Below are 27426 nucleotides of genomic sequence, written 5' to 3'. Positions count from 1 at the left end.
GGGGTTCTGGAGGGCAGTTAGGAGCAGGGGTCCCAGGAGGGGGCAGTCAGGGGACAGGGAGCAGAGGGGTTTAGATGGGTCAGGAGTTCTGGGGGGGGCTGTCAGGGGGTGGGGGTGTGGATAAGGGTTGGGGCAGTCAGGGGACAGGTAGGGGGTAGAGTCCTAGGGGGCCAGTTAGGATGTGGGGAAGGTCTCAGGAGGAGGCAGTCAGGGGACAAGAGGCAGGGAGGCTTAGGGAGGGGGTGGAGTCCTGGGGGGCAGTCAGGGGACAAGGAGTGGGGGGGAGAGTTGGGGGTTCTGAGGGGGCAGAAGTGGGAGGGAGTGGAAGGGGCAGGGGCGGGGCTAGGACAGGACGGGGGCGGGGCTCCTCCCGTCCTCTTTTTTGATTGTTGAAATATGGTAACCCTAGACGCTGCTTTTGTACCATAACTGTCCTTGGGAGTAAAAAAGGCCCACGTGGTAAACCACAAAGAGATAAAGATTCAGGTTTCTGGGTTCACATGGCTGAATGTCACATTTTAAGCCAGAGAGCAGGAGAAAGGACTAATGCCTCTTTTCTTTGAATTAAATGTGGTCTCAAAGCTTTAATTTTGTTAGAGGACACCCCACAGACATGTACCCCAACCACCTGTAACACTGATCAGCTTCATTCTCAGCCTTTCAAGACAACTATTCCAGTTTATCAAAGTAGGACCTCTGCTATAACAGCTAACGTCTGCCTCCATTCAGTACCTTAATAATGAGGCTCTGTGCCATTGCTCATTCGTGTGCAATGACCAGCAATACAACGTGGGTTAATAGCAACCTGAGAGATGAAGCGTCACTGCAGGTCAGAGCACACAAAGTAAAATGGGAAGTGAGCAGTAATGGTGTACAGGGGCCAAGCACAGAGGCTCATCATTAAGGTAGGAAGGGAAAGGCTAGCGTACCAGCCACATAAGCCAGAAATAACAGTACCCAAATGCGAACTAGCTCTTGGAAAACACTTATCTAGCAGCCGTGGCTTAGTGTTTTAAAGTCTCTCTCTCTCTCATGACTTCTCCCCTTATACTACAATTTTATGCCCTATTTTATTTCAGAAGTCTGCATTCTTGGCCTTTGGTACAGTATACTTCACCTTTGAGCGAAATGTTGGGTGGACGAAGTACACTGCCTTCAAGTTTCTCTTGTACCTGGTTTAAAGAAGAAAATGACACTTGTTAAAAAAAACAAAAATAATAAAGTAATGAGCTCATCCTATTAAATTCAGCCAAAAACACAGCTTAAAGTGTTTGCAGACATTTGCCCACTTGTGCACAAGTGCTTGTGGTGCTAACCCTGACCCACAACATTCAAATCCAGGTCAAAGGACAGCTGCCCTAAGAATAAGCGAGGCAAAGGAAGCAAAAAGTTTCCCTGCATCTCTAGATAAATCCTATCAGATCCTCCAGTCCAAAGAGGGTTACACATTAGTTACACCTGTTAGTGCTGTCTATATGTCTCCTCCAGCAAAATGGATGGAGCACCCCAGTAGATAATACTGTCTTTTGGAAACACAACCTTTACAGGCAGATGGAATGAGCTCACATAACACGCCTGCCTTCATTATTGATCGATGTGCCACAGGCAGGGATTGCAGAGACCACTATATGACACAAGCATGCAAGAACTAGAATTAATCTCCTGTTGAACTGAGGCACTCACAAGTTACAAAAAGCATTACAGAAATGCCTAGAAAGTTGTTTAAATGGTTTGATTCAGAGCAGGAAAGGAAACAGGCCTAATCTCTACTGGTTTTGTTAGACACCTGGGTCTATTGGCCCCTGTGAAATTCTTCCCAGCAATCCCTTGGCTATGGACGCAAGCTGGATAAAAGGCCTGTCTTAAAGGCCTGTATGGGGAGAGGAGTAGAGGAGAAGGGTTTCTCTTCCTACTCATGACACTCACTTGATGTCGACGATGTCATACAATTTCTTCAGGAAGTCGGAGTCCAGGTGATTGTAATCGCTAGTGAGCGTGTGGAAGTATACTATGACATACTCCTTCACTGCAATATGGTCCATGACATGGATAAAGTACAAGAGTGCCTGAGGTGGGGAGACATTTATATTTTCAGCAGAAAAATCTGTCACAGTCCCATTCTATGCTAACAGATTTCCTTCTAACACTAATATTATTCAGACCAAAAGCCTTAAGATAAGCGGATATTATATTTCAATTACAAAAACATGATGCAACACTGAAGTCTTAAACACTGGCTCAAAAATATTATCTGGAGATATCTACAGCCAACCTTTACTCTGCTCCATGTCCCTAACCTCCACATACTTTGTCAGGATCCCAGGCATTTTGCATGTGCAAGAAACAAGTTTGCTCATTGCACCTCACTCCAGTTACAGAAGCACCTTTACATCTCTTTGGAAGGAAAGAGGGGTCCCTACACTACCCTGCTAAAGAACGGCCATATTGGGTCAGACCAATGGTACATCTAGCCCAGTATCCTGTCTTCCGACAGTGGCCAACGCCAGGCACCAATGCTTCCCTGAAGAGAATCTAGTCACTTCCCTAGAAAAATTTCTACCAGAAAATCTTCATATACAAAGTTTTAGATAGGATATATTTTCATGTTAAAGTATCTATGCAAGCAGTTTGTACATAATCTGCTGTGTAGGAAGATTTCTGCATAGACACACCCCTCTAGAGATATCCTGCTAAAGTTAGTGCTGAGGGTACAGGACGAGATAGTTGCACTTAATAGAAAATGCCTTTCAACCTTAACTAAAGAATCACTGCCACAGCTCTATAATTTTATATGAAGATTTTACCTTTTCCATGTCTATCAGAGTTACAGGAATATTCCTTCCAACTACCACCATCACTGTGCGACCACAATTATCCACACCTACAGAATAAAATGAGAACCACAAGCTTTTATCTTTGAATAACATTCATAAAGTAGTCTGAGTTTTTGGAAGTCTCCCTGTAAATCAGGGGCAGCTAACTACAAGCATTCTACAATGTCATTAACTAGCATTCTTAACAGGAGATGAAGAGTGCAGAGACTACTGCTCCCATTACATAGTACTCATTTTGATCTAAACAGAAGGATGCCTTGCACCTGGAAATGGTAGTTTTTAATACAGAGTTGTACTCCTTGAAGATGGAGGCTGCAATCAATAACCCTGGAGGTTCCAGCAATTTACTGACATAGCACCTACCTATATACTGTTTATAAGGCTACACTTTCAGCTTTATCACTACCAAAAGGGTGTGTTGTTCTGGACATGTAATCTATAACAGGTACCACACCCTCAAACAACTGCAATCACATTAGCATAAAGGGGCTTCTTATATTTAAGTTCTTATTGACGCAGACATGAGCGACTTCGCTACAGTTGCTTAATTTAGATCGTATGTGTACAATGTGAAATATGGTATTGTTAATTCATTGAAAGGTGAAATATACACTCCCGCCCCGCACAGGTAGCTGAATATATTGTAGATTTCCTTGATGGGATTTCCATGATGTTTAGATATAAATGGGGAAGAAGAGTTATAAAACCAGAGTGTAGGGTGGGGGAAATCAAATGCCATCTTGCCTGTGTGTAAATACAAGCACATTGTAAAATAATTTAGAAAGTTATTTTACAGTAGCTACTAGGATTGGTTTTTTTTTGGTAAGAAGAGTACACTTTGTACCTATAGATGGAGAGGACCTTTTAAAGGAGTTTTACAGGTTAAATATCTGGTATGTGAGACATAATTGACTTAAGCCAATGACTGTACAGATTCAAAACCTCTAATAATGCTGCTAGCAAGAATGTTCCTGTACTTTGAAAAGTGTAATAATTATATTTCATCTGCCACATCCCTGCCAAATACTAACAGGGAATTATTGCTTCCTGTCCCCTAACAATAATATTCAGTCACTGAACCTGTCATCTCAACTCCCTCTTATAGCAGAAATTCTTAGTGGTCCCTCAGTGCATGACCTTGCACTTCGTAGTATTAATTTCATCCCATTTCTATTGCTCTGGTCCTCAAGATCATCCAATTCTTCCTGTATCATACTCCAACCCTCCTCTGCATTGATGAGACCTTCCAACATTGTCATCAGCAACTTCATTAACACATTCCTACCTTTTGGGGCAAGGTCACTAATGAAAATAGTAATGAAGATTGGCCCCAAGACAAACCTTGAGGCTCTTCACTAGTAACTTCCCTCCAGACTGATGGTTCTCATTTCAGCATAACCTGTTGCCTTCTCCACTTCAGCTAGCTCTTTGCCCACCTTATATTTTTTATATTAAGCCCTCATAATTTCCCTCTCAATTAATAATACCCCAAGAAACACAGCAGATGCCAGCCCTTGAGCTCAGCTTTAGAGATCTTCGCATTTAGGAACCCACTTGAATTTGTAGATGCAGATTTTCTATGACAGATGTCAAATTACTTATGGTTAGAGCCCTGTGTGGATACAAAATTTGTATCTGCATCCAATCCGCAAACATGGCCCCCAGATATCCGCAGATTTTTAGAGCTCTACTTATGGTCCCAGTACATCACATCTCATTCTAGCTTTCATATGCCAGAAGTCTTGCTTGGCTGTGGCCTGCCTGGCACTGAAATAGGACAGACGTTTTAATTTTCATTAGATTAAAACACTTGCTCAGGCTTCATCCCATGAGCCTTCCTTCACACAAAGGTGGAAATGGCCATTCCATTTCCTACTGGTAAGTCTATAAGAAACAGCCTTTGGGATCTTGAACTCACCTGTCTGATACAAGGCTTTGAGAGAAGCAACGTCGGATAGGTCTTCAGCTCTTGCCTGACACAGCCAGCGATTGTAACTAGAAAAGTCAAACACACACATGGGGTCAGAGCTGTCTCTCTCTTTCATCTGTGTTAGAAAGCATGAAGATCAGCCTGGAAAAATCGGAGGAGCTGGATCTGCTACACTTAGTGTTATAGAGCAGTCAACGTTGCAATCTTTTGAGTAAGGAAGCTGCTTCTGAAGTGCTTCAATGGGGAGTGTTTGAAAAAAAGGAATATTGACTGTTGTCTAGTTATACTGTTGGTTACTTTGCTTGGGACAATAAATATACACTTAATTGGTTCTCTTTTCTAGCCCTCACACACAAGTGCAATGGTATTGCATTTCAGTTGCAACAAGTCAGTGCTTCAACAAACACAAAGTCATGCCTCATGCCCAAAATATGAGAATCATATCACAGGACTGGCTCCCTAGGAGGAAGTTAAACCTGCCTCTGATATGCAAAGAGCAGGGAAAAAATAGAATTCAGCTGAAAAAATAAGCAGCAACTCAAAATTCTCTCTTCCCTCCAACTTCAAAAGCATAGGAGGAAAAAGGGTTTATTAGGTGCCCAGGATTCAAAAGGGCATGAGTTCTGAAACAGGTGTGCCTGTCTTAGAAAGACAAGACTAGGCTCAAGTATCAGAGGGGTAGCCGTGTTAGTCTGAATCTGTAAAAAGCAACAGAGGGGCCTGTGGCACCTTTAAGACTAACAGAAGAATTGGGAGCATAAGCTTTCATGGGTAAGAACCTCACTTCTTCAGATGCAAGTAATGGAAATCTCCAGAGGCAGGTATAAATCAGACTAGGCTCAGTTACTGAAAGCTATGATGGAACTGTGCCATCTAGTGGAAAACAGGCAGTACAACTGCTCCAATGTGTCTAAATCAGAGGTCCCCAAAGTGTGGGGCGCCCCCACCACAGCTCGGCTGTGGCTCTGCTTCTGCCCCTGGCCTCGGCCCCGCTCCCAGCCACCCTTTACCACCTCTCCCCCCCCCAGGAGATGCAGCCCCAGCTCCGGGGGACGTGGACATGGGGAAGGGGGCAGGGTGTAACCCTCAAAAGTTTGGGACCCCTGGTCTAGGTCCTGCAGATATGAAAACAATGGGACAAAAACTCCACAAAAAATGAAAACCAACCCTTCCCCTGATCCCATAATTTTAGCAACAAGAGGCTACTCCAGGGATCTAGAATGAAACTAGGCCTTGTCCATGCTTTCCTGCTAACAGATTGCAAGTTTGTGTGACACTGAAAGAGGGCATTAAGGATCTTTCCCAGAGTCACAAGCCTAGCTGAGACATGCATATAGAGAAACAGGCAACATGTTCTCACTTTCTCTGATGCTGCTTCTGCAGTGCTGCCTCCGACAACTGTCCCTGAAGGATGAGGCGCCTCTGCTTATCAACATCTCCCTCCATGCGGGCAAATGCATGGGAACCAATGAATGAAATATCTGCTTCCAGCCCCTCCTCATCCGAGTTATCTGCAATGGAAGCATGGGTGAAGAAGCTGTAAGGAAGCCAGAGCTCAAACTACATACAAGAGAACCACAATAATGAACATGGGAATATTGCCTCATGACAATGCATCAGTAAGACACAACCAAGTCAAAAGGTGACTGCAACCACAACACAAAAAAAAGACACCATGTTACGATGCACAAATTTTCTGTGGTTCCATTTGATAGAGCAATGACCTCTATTGAACTTAGCATGGAGGTAAGAACAAGGAACTCCTGAAACCTAATATTAGCTCTGTTAGCAATTTAGGGTATGTCTTCACTACCCACCGGATCGGTGGGCAGCGATCGATCCAGTGGGGGTCGATTTATCATGTCTGTCTAGACGCGATAAATCAATCCCCAAGTGTTCTCCTGTCAACTCCTGTACTCCAGCTCGGCGAGAGGTGCAAGCAGAGTCGATGGCGGAGCGGCAGCAGTCGACTCACCGCAGTGAAGACACCACTGTAAGTCGATCCAAGTACGTCGACTTCAGCTACGTTATTAACATAGCTGAAGTTGCGTAACTTAGATCGATCCCCCCCAGCGTAGACCAGGCCTAAGTCTGTGACCTTGGGCAAATCAATCCCACATGCCCCTAGCCACAACCAGTAGAGTGATAACAATGAACTATTTCCAGTGTTACTCCAATGTTTATAAAGTGCCTTGAAAATACAAATTTGCCTTGTAAATGCTAAAAGTATTCTCTCCAGCTCTTAAACTAGAGGTCAGATTAGATAATAACTTCCTTCTGGGCTTAGCATCTATAAATCTATAAACTGAGTGCCATGGTGACTGCAGACATGCATCCTTGGAACAGATGGATTGGCCTTGTCTACTCTAGGGGAGAACAAAAAAAACAGATCTGTAATTCACCACTAGGTGCAGCTCCACCTAAGACAATGCTGGAAGCTGTATCATAGATAGGGTTTGGATGTTACCACCACATCACCTAACCCCGATCAGAACAGACTTTCATGAGATGGTGGTAAAAATGCTTGAACTTAGGGGATTTCAAGAGAGAGACTGTTGGTTTCCAGCCCCTCCTCAACCTCCACCCTATCCTTAATTACCAGAAGAGCCGATTTCCCAGGCATCTCAGACTAGTGCAATGCATCAGAATGAGTGGTGTTGGGGAAAATCTGAGCATAGGCCTCCAATCACCTCCCACATACGAAGGGAGAAAGCAGAAGTTACTGCTGTAGAATCCAGGCAGCTGCCTGAGCAGGACATGGGTGAAAATCTCATTCTGAAGATTCTCTCTGTTGGGTACACTCCATCTAAAATATGGGATTCATAATTCTCTGTGCATGCTCTCTGGTTTTCCTTGACTTTTGTGCCAACATTTCAAGGTTGAATTATAACTCACCATCTGGAGCACCTGGTTTTTCACTGATCCTGATCTGTCGCTCTGGTACTACTGGCTCCCCTTCTGAATTGCCAATATCTGCAGGAAGGCATGGTAAGGAATGACATTCTTCTTCCAATGACCTTGGAAAATACAGAGGCAGCAGCTTCTGGTAAGTGGCCTACAAATGACAGAAAGTTTGAAAAGGCCTTGCAGGCATCCCCATTCTTCAGAGACCGCTAGAAACGACTTTTCTATATAGCCACAGAAGAACCTGTAATTCTGTAAAGGGGATAGGGGGATAATGGATCGCTCTCCTAGGTACTTTTCAGTGAGTTGCATTACTCTTCCTTTCTTCCACTGAGCTTTTGCCAAAAACAAGAGGATAAAAGGAGCCAGCCTCAGTTTTACAGGGGTTTTAAATAGGGCTGTCAATGAATTGCAGTTAACTCACCCGATTAACTAAAAAAAATTAATCGCGATTAATTGCACTGCTAAATAACAGAATATCAATTGAAATGTATTAAATATTTTGGATATTTTTCTACATTTTCATATATATTATATTGTGTTGTAATTGAAATCAAAGTATATATTATCTTCATTACAAATATTTGCATTGCAAAAATGATAAACAAAAGAAACAGTATTTTTCAATTTACCTCATACAAGTACTGTAATGCAATCTTTGTCTTGAAATTGCAGCTTACAAATGTAGATTGTTTTTGAGTGCAGTCATGTAACAAAACAATGTAAAACTTCAGAGCCTACAAGTCCACTCAGTCCTTCTTGTTCAGCCAATTGCTAAGACAAACAAGTTTGTTTACATTTACAGGAGCTAATGCTGCCCGCTTCTTATTTATGTCACCTGAAAGTGAGAAGAGACGTTCGCATGGCACTTTTGTAGCCAGCATTGCAAAGTCTTTACATGCCAGATATGCTAAACATTCATATGCCCCTTCATGCTTCGGCCACCATTCCAGAGGACATGCTTCCATGCTGATGATGCTTGTTAAAAAAATAATGCGTTAATTAAATTTGAGACTGAACTCCTTGGGGGAGAACTGTATGTCCCCTGTTGTTTTACCCGCATTCTGCCATATTTTCCTTGTAATAACAGTCTTGGATGATGACCCAGCACATGTTATTCATTTTAAGAACACTTTCACTGCAGATTTGACAAAACACAGAGAAGGTACCAATGTGAGATTACCAAAGATAGCTACAGCACTCGACCTAAGGTTTAAGAATCTGAAGTGCCTTCCAAAATCTGAGAGAGATGAGGTGTGGTGCATACTTTCAGAAGTCTTAGAGCAACATTCTGATGCGGAAACTACAGAACCCGAACCATCAAAAAAGAAAATCAACCTTCTGCCGGTGGCATCTGACTCAGATAATGAAAGTGAACATGCGTCAGTCCGCACTGCTTTGGATTGTTATTGAGCAGAACCCATAATCAGCATGGATGCATGTCCTCTGGAATGGTGGTTGAAACATGAAGGGACATATGAATCTTTAGTGCATCTGGCAAGTAAATATCTTGCGACGCTGCTACAACAGTGCCATGAGAACGCCTGTTCTCACTTTCAGGTGACATTGTAACATTAAGCAGGCAGCATTATCTCCTGCAAATGTAAACAAACTTGTTTGTCTGAGCGATTGGCTGAACAAGAAATAGGACTGAGTGGACTTGTAGGCTCTAAAGTTTGACATGGTTTTGTTTTTGAGTGCAGGTTTTTTTGTACATAATGCTACATTTGTAAGTTCAACTTTCATGATAAAGAGATTGCACTACAGTACTTGTATTAGGTGAGTTGAAAAATACTATTTCATTTTTTTACAGTGAAAATACTTGTAATCAAAAATAAATACAAAGTGAGCACTGTACACTTTGTATTCTGTGTTGTAATTGAAATGAATATATTTGAAAATGTAGAAAACATTGAATTTTTTTTAAATACATGGTTTTCTATTATTGTTTACAAGTGCAATTAATCACAATTAATTTTTAATCACTTGACAGCCCTAGTTTTAAAGAGTCACAGAAGTATTACATCATATCAATTACACCCTCTTTCCCCACTCCTTCCTTCCCCCCCGAGCCATGTTAAAAAACATAGTAAGAGAACTAAAAAAGAGCCAACATGTCTAAACAACAAAGTAAAAGAAGCACTGAGAGGCAAATAGGCATCCTTTAAAAAATGGAAGTTAAATCCTAATGAGGAAAATAGAAAGGAGCATAAACTTTGGCAAATGAAGTGTAAAAATATAATTAGGAAGGCCAAAAAAGAATTTGAAGAACAGCTAGCCAAAGACTCAAAAAGTAATAGCAAAAAATGTTTTAAGTACATCAAAAACAGGAAGTCTGCTAAACAACCACTGGGGCCACTGGATGATCGAGATGCTAAAGGAGCACTCAAGGACGATAAGGCCATGGTGGAGAAACTAAATTAATTCTATGCATTGGTCTTCACGGTTGAGGATGTGAGGGAGACTCCCAAACCTGAGACATTCTTTTTGGGTGACAGATCTGAGGAACTGTCCCAGATTGAGGTGTCATTAGAGGTGGTTTTGGAACAAAACGATAAACTGAACAGTAATAAGTCACCAGGACCAGATGGTATTCACCCAAGAGTTCTGAAGGAACTCAAATGTGAAATTGCAGGACTACTAACTGTCATCTGTAACCTATCATTTAAATCAGCTTCTATACCAAATGACTGGAGGATAGCTAATGTGATGCCGATTTTTTAAAAGGGCTTCAGAGGTGACCCTGGCAATTACAGGCTGATAAGCCTGACTTCAGTATCGGGCAAACTGGTTAAAACTATAGTAAAGAACAAAATTGTCAGACACATAGATGAACATAATTTGTTGGGGAATAGTCTACATGGTTTTTGTAAAGGGAAATTATGCCTCACCAATCTACTAGAATCCTTTGAGGGGGCCAACAAGCATGTGGACAAGGAGGATCCAGTGGATATAGTGTATTTAGATTTTCAGAAAGCCTTTGACAAGGTCCCTCAGCAAAGGCTCTTAAACAAAGTACACAGTCATGGGATAAGAGGGAAGGTTCTCTCATGGATTGGTAACTGGTTAAAAGATAGGAAACAAAGGGTAGGAATAAATGGTCAGTTTTCAGAGAGGTAAATAGTGGTGTCCCATAGGGGTCTGTACTGGGCCCAGTCCTAGTCACCATATTCATAAATGATCTGGAAAAAGGGATAAACAGTGACGTGGCAAAATCTGCAGATGATACAAAACTACTCAAGATAGTTAAATCCTAGGCAGACTGCGAAGAGCTACAAAAGGATCTCTCAAAATTGGGTGACTGGGCAACAAAATGGCAGACGAAAATCAATGTTGATAAATGCAAAGTAATGCACATTGAAAAAACATAATCCCAACGATACATATAAAATGATGGGGTCTAAATTAACTGTTACCTCTCAAGAAAGAGATCTTGGAGTCATTGTGGATAGTTCTCTGAAAACATCCACTCAATGTGCAGCGGCAGTCAAAAAAAGCGAACAGAATGTTGGGAATCATTAAGAAAGGGATAGATAATAAGACAGAAAATATATTGCCTCTATATAAATCCACAGTATGCCCACATCATGAATACTGTGTGCAGATGTGGTCGCCCCATCTCAAAAAAGACATATTGGACTTGGGAAAAGTTCAGAAAAGGGCAACAAAAATGATTGGGGGTATGGAAAGACTTCCGTATGAGGAGCGATTAATAAGACCGGGATTTTTCACCTTGAAAAAGATGGCTAAGGGGGGATGTGATAGAGGTCTATAAAATCATGACTGGTGTGGAGAAAGTAAATAAGGAAGTGTTATTTACTCCTTCTCATAACACAAGAACTAGGGGTCACCAAATGAAATTAATAGGCAGCAGATTTAAAACAAACAAAAGGAAGTATTTTTTCACACAACGCACAGTCAACCTGTGGAACTCCTTGTCAGAGGATGTTGTGAAGGCCAAGGCTATAACAGGGTTCAAAAAGGAACTAGATAAATTCATGGAGGATAGGTCTATCAATGGCTATTAGCCAGGATGGGCAGGGATGGTGTCCCTAGCCTCTGTTTGCCAGAAGCTGGGAATGTGCGACAGGGGATGGATCACTTGATGATTACCTGTTCTGTTCATTCCCTCTGGGGCACCTGGCATTGGCCACTGTCGGAAGACAGGATACTGGGCTAGAAGGACCTTTGGTCTGACCCAGTATGGCCATTCTTATGTCAGGGCAGTCTTGTGCCCTGGAGCGTATTTCATTAAAGTTGTGTCTAGACTAGCATCTGGAGAAATGGACTTCCCTCCTGTGAGACAATACCATCACAGCCAGTCACCCCTTCAGTATATCTGTGTCTGATATTATCAGCCTACACTTTCCCTCTCAATTTCAATCCATTATTGCTAGTGATATCTTCCTAAAGAAATCTTCCTCCTTCTCTGTTTAACTCCCTTCACATACTTCAAGATTGCTATACCTTTTAAATTCTCTAACGCTTAGCCAAAGCTTCATGTTTAATCGATTCTTTCCTTTAAGTTATTATTGTTATCTATGTCTGTATTTCCACAGGTGAAAGCAAAACAGAGGAAACAGAAATATAGTGGGGCCTAAGGAGATAAAAAGCTTCCTAAGGAGATAAAATAAGATTCACCTCGGGCAAATCTAAGCCAGCAAACATTAATTTGATTGGAAGGTAGGAACCCTGAAACCCTAAGTGTTGAGACTTGTTCGCAGGGGCAATCAAATATTGCCCAATCCCATGCCACATTGGCAACTGGCCTAGAGAGGGGGCTGCCTTTAATTTACATCAACTGGGGTAGACTGCAGCCACTCCTTTTCTTGAAATAAAAAAATAGTCTGCAAGGATGACAGATCCTAACAAAGGCTGCTTGGATCAAGCTGGAGGCACTGCACATCATGATCTGTCATTTCTGTAGACTGGACCTCTTCTAAAGAAGAGGGCACTTGCAAGCTATGTTTTGGCCACCCCAGGCCCAAGCAAGGGTAGAGAATGATCTCTGATAGAGAAATATGAGGGAAGGGACACACTGTTTTTTCCTTACTGATTAGCAGCTGAACTTGGAGAAAGCCTTTCCATTTAAAAGCCCAGATTGTTCTTAAGATAGTACAAGATATATTCCAGATCCCAGTGCCAAGAACACTGACTGGATTCACTATGTTATACACATATTAGTAGGAGGCGCTCTACACAGATACAGTGAGAAGACATGGAAGAATGTCAATACTCAAACTGCCAAAGGCTTTTTGTCTTGGAAAGAAAACAATGGCTAGCTCATTTCTCCAAGTAATGTCTGAAACAGTCAGTTTCTAGGTGTTTGTGGGAGGATCTGTGGGGATGCTAATCTTGGGAGCAGGGAGGATTTTTAGCAGGAGGGAAGTAAGGTGGGAATTTTGAATGTAGTGACTTGCTCTGCCTTCTTACAGCCGAAAACCATCTTACACAAGTATCCCATCTAACCCAAGTCCCTCATGCTGGTGCCCAAGTGATGAGTCAGGAACCTGTAAGTGACAAGTGGGGTGGCTTGGAGTGAATCTGCAGCTACCACTGAGAATATGAGCAGGAAGAAACTTGGAGTGGTGATTTTGGTGAAACATCTGGGAGGAGGCTGAAAGGGATGCATAGGAACCAACAGTCATGATGAGAGACAGATATAACAACTTGAGGATGGAGAAACTGGTCTTCAGCTTCACAGTACAACATACGGAACAAGAGTCTCCAATGCTCCAGTGCCCTAAGAATTAGAACATACCTCAGAACTTTGACAGGATGAACAATGATGAGAAATACCTGTTCAATCTCAGAGACTGCAAACACCACCTTCTCCAGGGTTTCCCCATGAATCTCCAGGAACCTTCTGACTGTGCCTGTGAGCAAGAGAATTAAATACATTGAGCAAACAGGGAGACAGATTTACAATCTCAGCTACAATCAGGGACACTCACTAGCTATAGGCAAATACGAAAGATGTTTTCCTCCATCTGCAAGTAGGGGAAGGCCCTCACCCGACAGGCAGGACCCTAATGGGTAGCTAAGAGCACCACACACAGTGGAGTGGGCACACACAAAAAGACAGCTTGCTAGATATTAAGAATATCCATAGTTATAGAATCATAGAAATGTAGGGCGGGGAGGGGCCTCGCAAAGTCATCAAGTCCAGTCCCCCACGCTGAGGCAGGACCAACTAAACCTAGACCATTTGTCCAAACTGTTTTTAAAAACCTCCAGCGATGGACATTGAATCACCTCCCTTGGAAGTCTATTCCAGAGCTGAACTACCCTTATAGTTAGAAAGATTTTCCTAATACCTAACATAAATCTCTCTTGCTGCAGATTAAGACTACCGAAAGACAAAAGTTTTGCCACCGACAAGCGCCGGTGTGAACAGCACTTTGTCGCCAGGAGCACTCTCCTGCTGACAAAGCTAATGCCGCTCGTTGGGGGTGGAAGTCTTTTGTTGGCAGGAGAGCTGACAAACAGCAGCTACACTGCATGCCTTTTAGCGGCACGGATGTAGCGACAGAACCATGTCGCTAAAAGCTGCATAGTGTAGACCTAGCCTGAGGCTAGGTCTATACTGAGAGGGGGGGCGACCTAAGATAAGCAACTTCAGCTACGCTAAGTCAGCGTATCTTAGGTCGATTTACCTGGCCATCAGGATGGCGGCGAGTTGACAGCTGCCGCTCCCCTGTCGACTCCGCTTCCGCCTCTCGCTGCGGTGGAGTTCCGGAGTTGACGGCAGAGTGATCGGGGATCGATTTTATCGCGTCTACACTAGACACGATAAATCAATCCCCAATAGATTGATCACTACCCGCCAATCTGGCGGGTAGCGTAGACGTACCCTAAGACTATTCCTTTTTGTCCTACCATCAGTGGACATGGAGAACAACTGATCACAGTTTCTTTATAACAGCCTGAACATATCCGAAGACTTATCATGCTCTCCCTCAGTCTTTTCTTCCCAAAACTAAACGTGCCCAGTTTTTTAACCTTTCCTCATAGGTTAGGTTTTCTAATCCTTTTATAATTTTTGTAGTTCTCTTTGAGACTGTCTCCAATTTGCCCACATCTTCCCTAAATTGTGGTGTCCAGAGGTGAATACAGCACTTCAGCTGAGGTCTCAGCAGGGCTGAGTATAGTGGGACAATAACTTCCTGTGTCTTACATACAACACTCCTGTTAATACACACCAGAATGATATTCGCTACACACTGCTGATGATGTCATTTCTTCCTTCATGGGATCTCTCAAAAGCTGTACTTTTCTCTCAGACCATTTGTCCATGCAGTGACTGCAGTAGCTCAGACAAGAATGTCTGGCTTCTCACCTCCTTCCTTCAAACAATCCACTGAAAGCCTTCTACTGCAACCCTCTGACCATGTCACACTCAGATTCAAATCCCTTCACAGGTAGAGTCTTCATACAAGTTCATGCTTCTGGAATTTACCTTCAAGGTTCTGCACAAATTTTGCTCCTGCTTAAAATTCTGCTCCCAGTTCTCTCTACTCCCTTTCCCACATCCTTTGTTCTGGTTAAGCCTTCCTCCTCTCCACATCTTTTGGACAGTATACTTGGCCCATTTATCTTTGGATCTTCCCTGCTGCCACTCTTGCTGGGAACAGTCTGCTCCCTAAACGCCGAATGGCCACCCTCTCTCCAGCCAAATCCTTTTCTACACACACCTGCAAGACCCATCAACATTAATCAAGGTGCAAAAAAGCCAATATCTTATTATTTTGAGAACAGACCCTCACCTGATGACTCTGAACTGTATTTTCTCTCATTTAGAATGCAAGTCTCTTGGGGCTGGGAGCTTGTTACTTTCTAGGTATTGGACACTGCACAATGGGGCACTCAACACAGGACGAAAGATCTTCTCTCCATGCAAGCTTCCCTTTATAGTAAACTGGAAATGGGTATGAGAAACAAAAACATTGGCTCTAAAAGTAGGACAACAATCACAAGGTGTCAGCAACTGAATCGGTGAGCACACTGCCTGTGAACTGTAGAGGATCCTGGCAAATTTCCAGAGAGAAGGAGTGGCAGAGATGTGAAATGTGTTCCCAGAGACCCACAAGGCCAACTCAATCCATTCCCTCATGAGCCAAGCTCCATTCTCTGAACTACTTCCAGAAAAATGTTACTAACGTATGTTGAGCGAAAGTCCCAGAACAAGCCAACATGCACTGCAAGTTTCCAGGAAAGCCAGGTGCCTCAAGCAACCCCACACTGCACACAAGCTAATCTTCAATAGTAGAGGCTGCTCCAAAGCCAGTTCATCAGCACAAAGCCTCACAAATAAACCAAGACACCACCACAAAGGGCAATGAATTTAGAAATAAGAAACCGCAATGATTTTCTGATGCACCGGAGAAGAGAGACTTATGGTGACATTTGTCACTCACTCTGAGGGGCCTTTCATTGTAGCATCCAATTGTGCACCCCTGCTGGCCTGCTGCAGATGTAAAGTACTGCCGATGCCTTGGAGAAAACTTCAAAAAGCATTTTAAATTAGAAGCGATTCTCTTGTGATTTGCAGATTTTATACTATTTCCTCTCTCCTGCTTTCTTGGACTATCCAAAGCTTTAGCATAATGTGAGGAGGAGGTCAAGTTCCCATCAACACTAACAGTCAGGAGAAAACTGTTTTGTAACCAGGTCCCCAGACTGGGATGTCCTGGTGGTACAGATGGGGCCCTTAGGCTTTGATCTTGTCAGCTCTCACTAGTTAGTCATTTGGACAGGAAGAAACAAAAGGTCAGCACTTCACAGAACATTATTGGATTGTATGGCTGTGCTGAGCCTCTGGAGGTTTTTCGCCTTCCTCCGCAGCATGGGGCAGGGATCTCTAGCAGGAGGGTTTCTGCCAATTGAAGTCACCTAAAACAGGATTGGGGACTTCAACAGCAGAGTCCAGGGAAGGGGTAGGGACGGTTTTATGGCCTGCAGCATGCAGGGGGTCAGACCAGATGATCATAATGGTCCCTTCTGACCTTAAAGTCTATGAGTCTATGAGTCTATGAGCAGCAAGGAAGAGGTGTTACTAGTTTGGAGAACAAAATCCAAACAAATTAAATCAATGAAGGACTTTTCAAGCAATAGCAGCAGTTTGGAGAAAAAGAGGATGCATTTCCATACATTTCCTGCAGTGAAATTCTCATGTAAATGGGTTAAACCACAGCAAAAATCCTCAGAGGAGCCACTGCTGCTGTCAGTCTCTGCACATCCATACAATCCAGCACTGTCAGTCATAAGGCCACCTTCCTTTCATAAGTCTCTCCCAGCTCCCTTTTTCACCTTGAAGGCTCTTCTGCATTCACATGCCATCTAGTGTGTACATACAGCTAAAACAGGAAGATTTTCAGACACTGGGCCAGTTTCTACCTCTGGTAGAAATGCAGGCTCCTGGCAAAAGAATGCTGACTGAGACACTTAGGTATTTGCCAGGTCTACACCTGAATATACAGCTCCACTGACTTTGACCCATGGGAAGGCACCACTATTGCCCCAACATTCTGCTGCTTAACACCCCCATCCCCAAATGCTCCAACACCATGCTGTTATTTAAGTCTAATGTGCACAACACTGGGCTCCAGCTGGTGTAGTGTTAGGATGCAGTGACCTTCCAAGATCTACTTACGCAGTGCTATGTGGGTTGCATCCTCCAAAGGGTAGCCTCTTTTCACAGAGTTTATGACACAGAATCCCACTGAGGACATTGCCTGCTCCCTGAAGTCAAGAAGTGAAAAGAAACCCAGGCATGAAAACAAGAACCTTATACAGGAGTGAGCTATTAGCAGGAGGTATGGGGGAGACAAGAAGCAGCTCAGTGGGCAGGATAAGGCACTAACACATCCCTCCTCTCTACTTGAGGAACCTCTTCTGGTTTGCAGTAGAGGGATCCCACCTTATGAGCCACAGGAGGTTCACTAGGTGGAGAAGGCAGAGAAACACTACTTGCCCCCAACTTTCTCCCCTGATTTGCTCCTGAATGTCCTTTCCCACTTGGACCACTTCCTCGTATCTCAAACCAAGCTCCCCATAAGCCACTCCCCCCCCGCAGTCCACTGGAAAACTGCTGTCTGCAGGTGGGCTCTGCCAGGAAAAGAAGGGGAGATACAGGGAATGGGTTCTTAGGAGTGGTGGCAGGAGAACAACACTAGCTTTTCCCTGTCTTATCCACTTGACTAGTCTCCTGTTTGCCAAAAAGGATTTCCACTGCTGCAAATCAGAGGACCAACAGAGGGTTGGTGAAAACAGAGGGAAGGAAACCACGAGAGTATTCCCTCTTTCCTGTGGGGTCTGTTAGGTCTGCTGGAGACTAGAATCCATGGTAAATCTTAGGAAGCTTCTTGGGTCCTCCACACTGCCCTCTGGGTGGAATAATAATAATAATTTTTGCACTGACAAGTGCTTGTAGTGATCAGTTACATTGTTAGCCCTTTCCCTGCAGCAAGAACAAGCTCAGAGACCTTTTTTAAGAAGTGAAAAGTGCATGTCTCCAGCAATTATTTAATATGCTATACCAAGATCAAAGCTGGTGACTGCCAACTTTACAAAGTCCAAACTTAGTTACTTTTGAAAGGTGACTGCCACCTAACGCCATCTAGTAAACTAAGTTTTATTTTTTCCTGCTTTGCTACTTTGTACCAAAATCCATCACTCCCCCAATAATAGAAAAATTAAGTCTTTCTTGAACTCTATTTTCAGGATGTCATAATTCAGAAACTTCTTGACCAAATCACTTCAAAGTTTGCAGGAAAATTCTCCTCAGGCCCAGACCTAGCTACCAGTTTTAAGGCACATAAAACTATAGATTTGAGAACATTGGGGGATTCTGGAAAAAAGTGGCCTTATTATGGAAACTCAGGTGTAAACTTGACTACAAAGCAACTATCATTGCACCGTAACAAACAGATCTTCAAATATCTAGAAAAGTTGTTTCCCCCTCTCCCTAAGAAACCACAAAGCTTCATTCCCAAATGTTGCTCCTTGTTCACTATTTATCACAAGGTGTTGCTAAAATGACAGTAGCAGTCAGAAGAAAATAACTTTGAAGAATTCAAAAGCCCAAAGGTATAAAACATACTTAAATATATTAAGATCAGAAAAACAATCAACGATAAAAAAGGTAAAAACCATAAACTAATCATTTATGGATTTAGAAACACCCTGATTCACAATGTGAAGATTTTATAGGATTTTCTGCAAGGTATAAGTAACACCATAAAAAGGAAGTGCTTCTTCACATTGTAGTCACTCATCACTACAGGAGGCTTAGAGGCACATATTGGACTGAATTATATAATCAGTAATGCCATCATATGTGGCATACTTGCTAAGACAGGCATACTTGCATCTCAGACTTCAGGGGATCAGCTGTTTACCACAGGAGTCAGAATGGATCCTTCCCTCTTCAAATATACAGTACATTCCTGGCCTTCTGCACTGTTTGGAAGGTGGAGTGGGAAGAGAAGTATGCCTTTCCCCCTAGGCAATCAGTATTATCTTTTGGCCAGGCTAGGATATAAATCTTGATGATCTGATACAACAAAGTCAATTCTGCGTGCGTATTCTCCCTTCAAAATGGCAACTCATGCCTCCGGAGCACATAAGTGAGGGAGCAGAGTGGTCCCAGACTCTGCCCAGGTCTGAGAGGGTGTTGATGGGCATTCGTACCCACTTGGACTCTGCCCACACCAGGCAGCCCAGAAGCAGCATGTATTATGGATAACAGACCCTGGCCCAAATTGCCATGTGCTTACTTTGCAAGCTGCAGGACATTGCGGTAGCAGCTATACAGGGAGCTCTCGGCTGCTGTGCGATATCTGCTCTTGTATTTGGGTCCCACAGTGTGAATAATGAATCGTGCAGCCAGGTTAAATCCTTTTGTCAGTTTTGCCTCCCCCGTCCGGCATCCTAAAGAAACATACAAAGGATAACACACTGAAGTCTTGGTAGGGCAAGAAGTAAAGCAACTCACCTCTCTTCATCCCCACATCAAACCCCACCTTGCAGCAAATCACTTCCATTTCATTAGTTTCCCATAGTTCCTGCACCACAAGATGGCAAGCTGCTACAGCAGCACTCAGCCAGCCTGAGGACATGCGGTGAGGTGTACTGGCTCCAGTCTGCTTCTCAGAAGCTAAGCACTCAACGAGTAGAACAGAAGCACCAAGTCACTGGAGAGGCTGTGTAACTCGACTGCAGTGCTCGCATGTAGGCCTTAAACCCATTCCCCCTCACAAAAAAAAGCAGTATATTAACTTGGCGAGACAGTTGCAGTAGAAATGTGCTTCGCAGACAAACACAAACTCAACTCTTCTGAAAGTCTTTGTTTTTAGGAGACTGCTGTTTGATTAAATTTCTTGGTATAGGAAACTGACGTGGTCCTTTTAATCAGCCAACTTGTGGTTGTCAGAGCTATTAGAGATGGACAAAATGGCATGTTTCCTTCACATCACGTTGGAGCATAGTGCATAGTTGTGCCTTGTGGTTTGTTCTACAAGGTTTTCATCAGCCCAGTTTTGAATGTCTCAAGGGATGCCTAACAGATCTCACTGTCCAGAGAGGTTTCTGGGTGGGTATTCTGTCTACATTTTCTATTGTTTTATTTCATTCCTTTCCTCTTGGACAACTTGTCTCCCACAGACAGCGAAGTGTTTCCTCACCTACACGTAGCTTTCTGGGAACCATTTTTCCCCTCACATACTGGTAGCGTTCTGGGGACCATTTATAAGCATCTATTTCACAACCAGTAGTACACTATGTACTTTGCAGAGAGTGATCTGGGCTCAAATCTATTCCAGTGGACCAAACTTCTTGCATCTTTAAAGCAAGATAGAAGAGCCAATGTACTAGCCAGGAGCTACAAGAAGTTTTTTTCCCTCAAGTCTCCCCTTAAGAGTGAAAAATACTCTCAGAATCCACCAGTACAAGACTGGCGTAAACTATTCCAGCCCCATTTAAGGAGAGGAATTTACTCACATTGGTGAGTGAGTTATATTAGATATGTATCTTATGACTTTTTAAAACAAACTTAGTGCTTAGATTATCCACAATACAATACCCAGATATACTTTTCTTAACCTGTGTACTATATAATTTTTTTACATTAGGTTTAATAACATTTTTAAGTCTGTTCCTTGCAACTCTAAGAAGAGTATTTTCAGTGTTCTGCACCACAGAACTGAGAAGGAGCATTCACCCCCTCTCATCAATAGTTCTAGCCCACTCCCAGCTGCTCTTTCCCCCACCCTTTATTGAGTGCTGAAGACACTGAGTAGGGCGATTGCTCCTCCTCCCAATCCAACACACCTCCTTCTGCAGGTTTCTAAATGGAAACCAGTGACAGAATAAGGAGGTAACAGGTTAGAGAATGGAACTTCAAGGGGAGAGATTAAGGGAGATCCACATCAGAATATCCATAACCCAGAGTTTAGAGCACTCTGCTGAGAGGCAGCAGATCCTGACTGAAATTCCCTTCTCATCAGGTAAAGGGGAGAATTGAACCAGGGTCTCTCACTCCCTGGGTGAGTACCCTAGCCTCTGGGCTGAAGGTTATAAGGGAGTTCCTTATCCTGCCCGTTTTGTGTGGAGCTATGAGGCCTCTGACCATGCCAACTTGATCGGGCCCCACACTTGTGTTAGGTGGAGGAGCACCTATCTTCGTGATTTGTGTATTGCACAGGGTCTTAGGTAGCAGAGAGGAACCCAAATGCCTAGTGAGGCAGCAGTGTGCATGCCCAGAGAAAGAAACAGGTGCCTAGAGAATTTTTAGCGCAATAATTTAAGCACTGAGGAAGTTTAGGCACCTACAGGGTTAGGTGGCAGCCAAGTGGGAGTTTCGGGGATCTCAATGTTGCCTAAAAACAAGACTTTGGCACTTAAGTACCTTTGTGAATCCCACCTAGAAGTCTCTATTTTCCCCTCATTGTTCTAGACCAGGGGTTCTCAAACATTTTAATGGGATCACTACAGCTGGTGCTAGACTTGCTGAAGCCTGAATCCCATCAGCCAGGGCTGGCTTCAGCTTTTCCCCTTCCCACTGGGGCTGGGGTGGGCCTGGGCTTTGGTTCCCCCTCCTGTGGTTGTGTAGTAAGTTTTGTTGTCAGAAGGTGGGTTATGGTGCAATGAAGTTTGCGAACCACTGTTCTAGACCCATCCAGGATGTGAGCAGTTTGATGGGGTGAGCAGAAGCATCCCAGGGAAGAGCTATTCTTCCCCAAACATTTTTTCCTGTGCAAAACTAGAGAAAATCTGACAGGAGCACAGGCTTGGAAATTAAAGCGGGAGAGAAGTAAAAAAAATAACCTGATGTAATAATATTCATCTGTAGCAGCAATCTCATCTTAGTGTACACTTCAGCAGTACATTCCACCCACAGATCTCAATGTGGTGTCGAAGAATGTGACAATTAAGCACATTGAGCAACGTTATAGTTTTGGGATAATTGCACCTTTGACCCCCACCCCAGTGGTCTGTGCAAGGACTGCCCTCTCAGGTCTCAAGGTGACCCCCCCAGGTCTCTGGCCAGGGACCCACATCTCTCTTCCTCCTGACTAGGGGTTTAGGGTTTCAGTACCCTTGCACTTCCCTGTGTTTATCCTAGCAGGTCTGACTAAATTCCAGAACCTGCACTTTGCTCTTTCCAAAGGCTATGACCAGTGTATACCAATGGTTGTAAGTAACCAAACAATTCTTTTGAAGCAAACATCTTTATTTAAGGACAAAAACGTACAAAAATCATAGAACAATAAAAAGATCTAAACTTAAGCTTATCAGAGGGACCCCATCAGACCTCATGGGAGTCCCTGATGGGTTCCAAAGCCTTTCAAATTCTTCTCCAAGGCTTTGCTTCTTTTGGTTATCAGACCACAAGAAGTTCCCTTTCAGTCAATTCAAACTCAGGCTTTCTACCAAAAAACCCTCTTTTTGTTCCCAGGCCTCCTGAAATAGTCCCCTTTCCAACTTGGGTAAGGCTTCAAAGGCTGGGCATCTGCATAGCCAGTCTTGGGATTTTGTATATTAATCACCTCCTTGTGATTCTAGATTCTACAGGGAATCCACTTAGCAAGCCAGGAACACAAATACATATAATGCTTATTGATACAAAGGTCTGAACATTTTGTGGCCCATCACAAAATAATAGTCTGAAGCTTTTCATTATTTCAAGGGCTGGCTCAAATCAAAATTTAAGAATACTAACATTAAATATGGTAATCTCAAGACATGCCCGTGTTTGTCAGATCTGTCACAAGTATTACCCCACTTTACAAATCAGGAGCAAAGCACAGTGGCGAAGTGAGTTGCCCAAGGTAACGGTAACGAGGTGGCAAAATCAGTAACAGAGCCAAGATCTCATTTTACCCAGTCATTGGTCTAGACATTAGAACATCCTCTCCCAAACTTTAGATGGAAAACTCAGATTTTTTCCATCTAAAGAATGTTTTGGAGAGAAACAGAGCCATCTAATAGAGCCTTACAACATTTGGAAGACTGTTACTATACTGCTGTCTAATGCAGTAGACTCAGATGATAAACTGACAGCAATTCATCTAGAAATCTGATCTCCTCTCTGACGTATTTCTGGGTTAGAGGAAGCTGAACAGACTGTTCCCAGGGTCACAGGAGTCAGCTGAGCCATAAAGAAAGCACTTGGTGCCTCTAGGCTTGAGTGGGAGCAGCGTATCACATGCTTTAAGCATGATTCTTTCTCGGAGCTTAGAGAAAGTGGATACAAATGGGTGGAAAGAGCATGTGACAGATAGTGAAACTTCCTGCAATATCTTTGGGAGATGATACTGTATTTAAGTGAATGAATGGTTTATATATCATTGTGGGCCAGGGACTGCATGCACTCTATGGGGGAAAGTGTTACCACAGCTCCTCCAGGAAGTGAAACCAGTAGGGGATGATGAAGGCAAATCACTCAGGTTATAACACCTCCAGAAAGGTATCACCTTCTGAGGCTCATATATCCTGGTTCAAACCGGATTCTCCAGAGACCACCAGAAAAAGAAAGGACTTTTGGATAAATAGCCCTGAGCTTAAACTGACTCAGAGCCTTTGATCTGGCTCCTGATCTAAAGGCTGACATGAACTTGTAAGAACAGGGAAAACCTTGTTCTCGGGGTTGAAGGACTTACATCTACCAGCCCTATGTTGGAGTTGGGGTGACCTCTAGTAAGCTTTGTGGCATGTGTGTAGGTTTTTATTGGCTCTCTCTATAATGCTTTTACCTTAAGAATAAAAGTGCTTGCTTAGAAGGAGCTGTGTAGTAACTTATAACTGTTGGCCATATATTGGTCATAGCCTTCACAGAGAAAGCAAAGCACTAACTAAGCAGTCTGGCTTGCTGGGAATATCAGTGTAGATCAGGGAGCTGCGCAGCCTTAAAAAACTCCAGTCAGAAGGGAGTGAGACATATGTCTCTGCCCATGAGAGGTGACAGCTGCAAGGCAGAAACCTATAAGTGGGTGCCCTCGAGGGACAATGGAGGGGGAAATACAGGTGCAGTTACCTTGAAAGGTATAAGGAAAGAACTGAAAGTCATCATTGCTACACTCTCATTCTAGGACATGGGACCACAGCACCACTATCACCTTCTCTCCAAGACCTTTTGCTACATAAAACAGCGTGAGACTGAAAAAGGAAGCAAGTCCGAAGTGAGTACATGTTAAACTTATTAAGTGAACTCAGTCGGTATCTCCTACTTCTCTTGTGTTCGAGTCACTAAAGTGGAAATGCCACTATTTGTGGCACAGCCTTCCTCTCCTCTCAATACTCCCGCAGGGTTTTCTTTAAAGTCTAACAGCTGTGTCAGTTTCTTTTCATCGACCCTGCAGTTCTCTCCTGGAAACCAGCAGCAATCTAGCACCACTGGTCTGAAGGATGTGTTACAGATATATTGGGAGACTATGGATTCCAATTAAATATTGATCCTTCAGGGGTTGAGGATGGCAGACAGCACACCAACCAGTATGGGAAGAGGAAATTGCGGAGAGGCCAGAGGCTAACCCCAATTCTTACAAAGAATGTCCAGCAGAGCAGAGAGACCTCTCTCCATCCTACTCCAGAGGAAGAAGCAAGTATCTCACATTTACCTTCAAAGGACGAAGAGGTACAACCTGCTGGGATTCAAACTTGCGGTTCCAGGGATCTAGGTCACCCTCCAATATCACCAGACTTCAACTATGCCTGACTACAAAGGACATTCCTTATTGTGCACACTATCCTACCTCTGTCATTTACAGATTTACTTTCCCTTCGCTTTGATTCTGAGTTACTCAGATGAAAAGTTAAATCAGGAAAATGAGGTGACTATATAAACAGAAGAAACTAATCCCACCTTAATTTAAATGGATGGCATAGTCTGGATTAGGAATATCATGCCTCTTCTTGTGTGTCTTGGAAAACTGACATAACCACCACTTTTCTACTACAGGGCAAAGACCTGGACTCACTGCCTACAGAAGGATCAAGACGATCTTGTGGTTAAGGCACTGTACTGGGTTCAGGAGATCTGTATTCAATTCTCAGCTCTGCCATAACTTCCTGCAGGACTATAGAGAAGTTGCTTAAACTCTGTCTCAGTTACTCAACTGAGAAACAGGAGGGCTGTATGAGGATAACTTGGTTAGCGTGTGCAAGGTGCTCAAATACTAGATAGGTGATACAGAAGTATCCAGATAAAGACAAGTCCATAATTCAAAGAGTATTTCTCTCTAGAAAAACAAAATTGCCAGCCTTCCAATAGGGTTCTTCTTTCAGTATTATTAAACTGGCTTTCACAGATTCTAGGACTGGAAGGGACCTCGAGAGGTCACCGAGTCTAGTCCCCTGCCCTCATGGCAGGGCCAAATACTGTCTAGACCATTCCTGATAGACATTTATCTTACCTACTCTTAAATATCTCCAGAGATGGAGATTCCACAACCTCCCTAGGCTCGTGGAACTATTTTTGATTTAGTACAGGGAAAAATGAAAGAATTGATTAAGAGGTCACTCTGAGGCTCTATTTTGTCATGCAGGGCAGCAACAATTTATCCGTTACTAGACATTGGTTCCTAAAAGATTAGGTTGCATGGCTGCAGGCTAGCAGCACGTACAGAACCTACTCAACATGAATTCTTGTTGAGTTTGGATTTTTGTTGGGGTGAACTACAAGACTCCCCAAGCATCTCCTTAAAAAGGGCAGTACAGCAAAATTAGTATTCATACAAGTTCAGTCTCTGCAGCAAGAACTTTTATAACTGCTCTTTTAGATAACTTCAAACGTCAAGCAGCTTCAGATAACAAAGGGGACAACTGTGTCATAGTCTGAAAGTAAGAGCTCAGCAACTTGAACGGTTGCCAGAAGCTTCTAGGGCCAGTATTCTGAATTACAAATGGGGGAAATGGTCTACTATAGGGGGAAGTTTTGGCCAGACTACATTTCACATTAAAACCAGGTAAAGGAAATAAAGGTACGTGTCTTTTCTGCACCTTCCTTGCACTTCAAACCCAGATACTTGTGCTACATGGTGGCAGCTGCATCGCTATAGAGCAGGATTCTACTTACCTTTGAGTTTCTGGAGTTCATCCCTCAGGTCTGGACCAGCATGCATGAAGATGCTCTCAGATACCGGATTCTTATCTGTGAGAGATTCATTGCTGGTGTTTACTATGGCTGTGCAGTTCAGTAATGCTACATTTCCTTTCCTGAGGAAACAAAGCCATTGAGTGCAGGTTAGATACATGAGTTTGGCACCACAGAAGTTCTTCTTGACTGCTAAGGGGTTATTATTGCCTTGCTTCATGATACACTATACTCCTCTCTCTCACCCTCCTTGTGAGATATGTTCCATAAACAGAAGCATAGAAGGCTGGTAAAACAAAGCATCCTCACAATGAAACCTTAAAAAACAATGAAAAGTCAAGTTTCCAGGTAATTTCTTAACCATACTCTAATGCCCACGCACCACATATCCACAGACTCAGAATCTTCACAATGAACTTCACTCTACCTCCAACTATTATGGAAACAGACTACATGCAACCCATAACTCTCCCTCACAGTACAACCTTAATTGCAAATTCATGCTTCCCCAATAAACAACACTGTTCATTTAAGCAGCGAGCTGTAAAGAAGTTCCATGTTAAACTGAGAGAGAGATTAATGTGTTGTGTGTAGCATGTTTGATCATCATGTGGAAGTAGAAGTAAGTTCCTTGCAATGATGTGGAGTCTGTCACTGGACATGTGCAGTGTAGGCATTGGGGTAAAGTTTAGAGTGTCCCGTAACTTGGGATTTTCTTGCTTTTAAGGATACATAGAGGAGATATTACACGCACCTAATTTTACTTAATATTTTGCTTATAGAATTTCCTGGATTTTTAATATAGCAATGAGAATCTTATGGGTGGTATGATAAGGGAGCAAGGAATCATTCCTGACTTTCCCGATGGCAAATTGGAATATGGAGGGAACAATTATGTTTGAGGTGGGTAAGGGGGAATATTTGTGAGATTTGGGAGGCCCAGTGGGTCTGTCTCTAGTCTCCCTAATGCCAGTATATTGCCACCCCTGTTTCTGGAGCCTGTCAAATGCTGCATCTGATCCAGTGGGCCAGCCTTGGCTCCTCAGAGCAGAGGAGCCTCTTTTGAAACTGTAGAGCTCTGATTTTAAAGAAAGCCTTCTAATCATGAACAGGCTATTACTAAGGGTACATGTACACTACCCACCGGATCGGCGGGTAGCGATTGA

General features: G+C 43.2%; 1 protein-coding gene across 3 annotated transcripts in view; it reads right to left on the bottom strand.

Annotated features, from left to right (window-relative positions):
- Positions 1–27426, bottom strand: part of GDAP2 (ganglioside induced differentiation associated protein 2) — a 43190-nt gene that overhangs the window by 10219 nt on the left and 5545 nt on the right. For all 3 annotated transcript variants that reach the window (XM_034788071.1, XM_034788072.1, XM_034788078.1), the window contains 10 exons: positions 26243–26382; positions 19446–19599; positions 17321–17409; positions 13468–13544; positions 7660–7819; positions 6125–6275; positions 4753–4829; positions 2805–2881; positions 1927–2066; positions 1118–1172 (listed from right to left, as the gene is read on the bottom strand). In XM_034788071.1, coding sequence (XP_034643962.1) covers positions 1118–1172; positions 1927–2066; positions 2805–2881; positions 4753–4829; positions 6125–6275; positions 7660–7819; positions 13468–13544; positions 17321–17409; positions 19446–19599; positions 26243–26382 — 1120 coding nt within the window. The remainder of the gene's footprint in view (positions 1–1117; positions 1173–1926; positions 2067–2804; positions 2882–4752; positions 4830–6124; positions 6276–7659; positions 7820–13467; positions 13545–17320; positions 17410–19445; positions 19600–26242; positions 26383–27426) is intronic.

Source organism: Trachemys scripta, chromosome 1 (genome assembly GCF_013100865.1).
Source record: "Trachemys scripta elegans isolate TJP31775 chromosome 1, CAS_Tse_1.0, whole genome shotgun sequence".
In the NCBI taxonomy this organism is placed as follows: domain Eukaryota; kingdom Metazoa; phylum Chordata; order Testudines; family Emydidae; genus Trachemys; species Trachemys scripta.
This window is presented reverse-complemented; position numbering and strand designations above follow the sequence as displayed.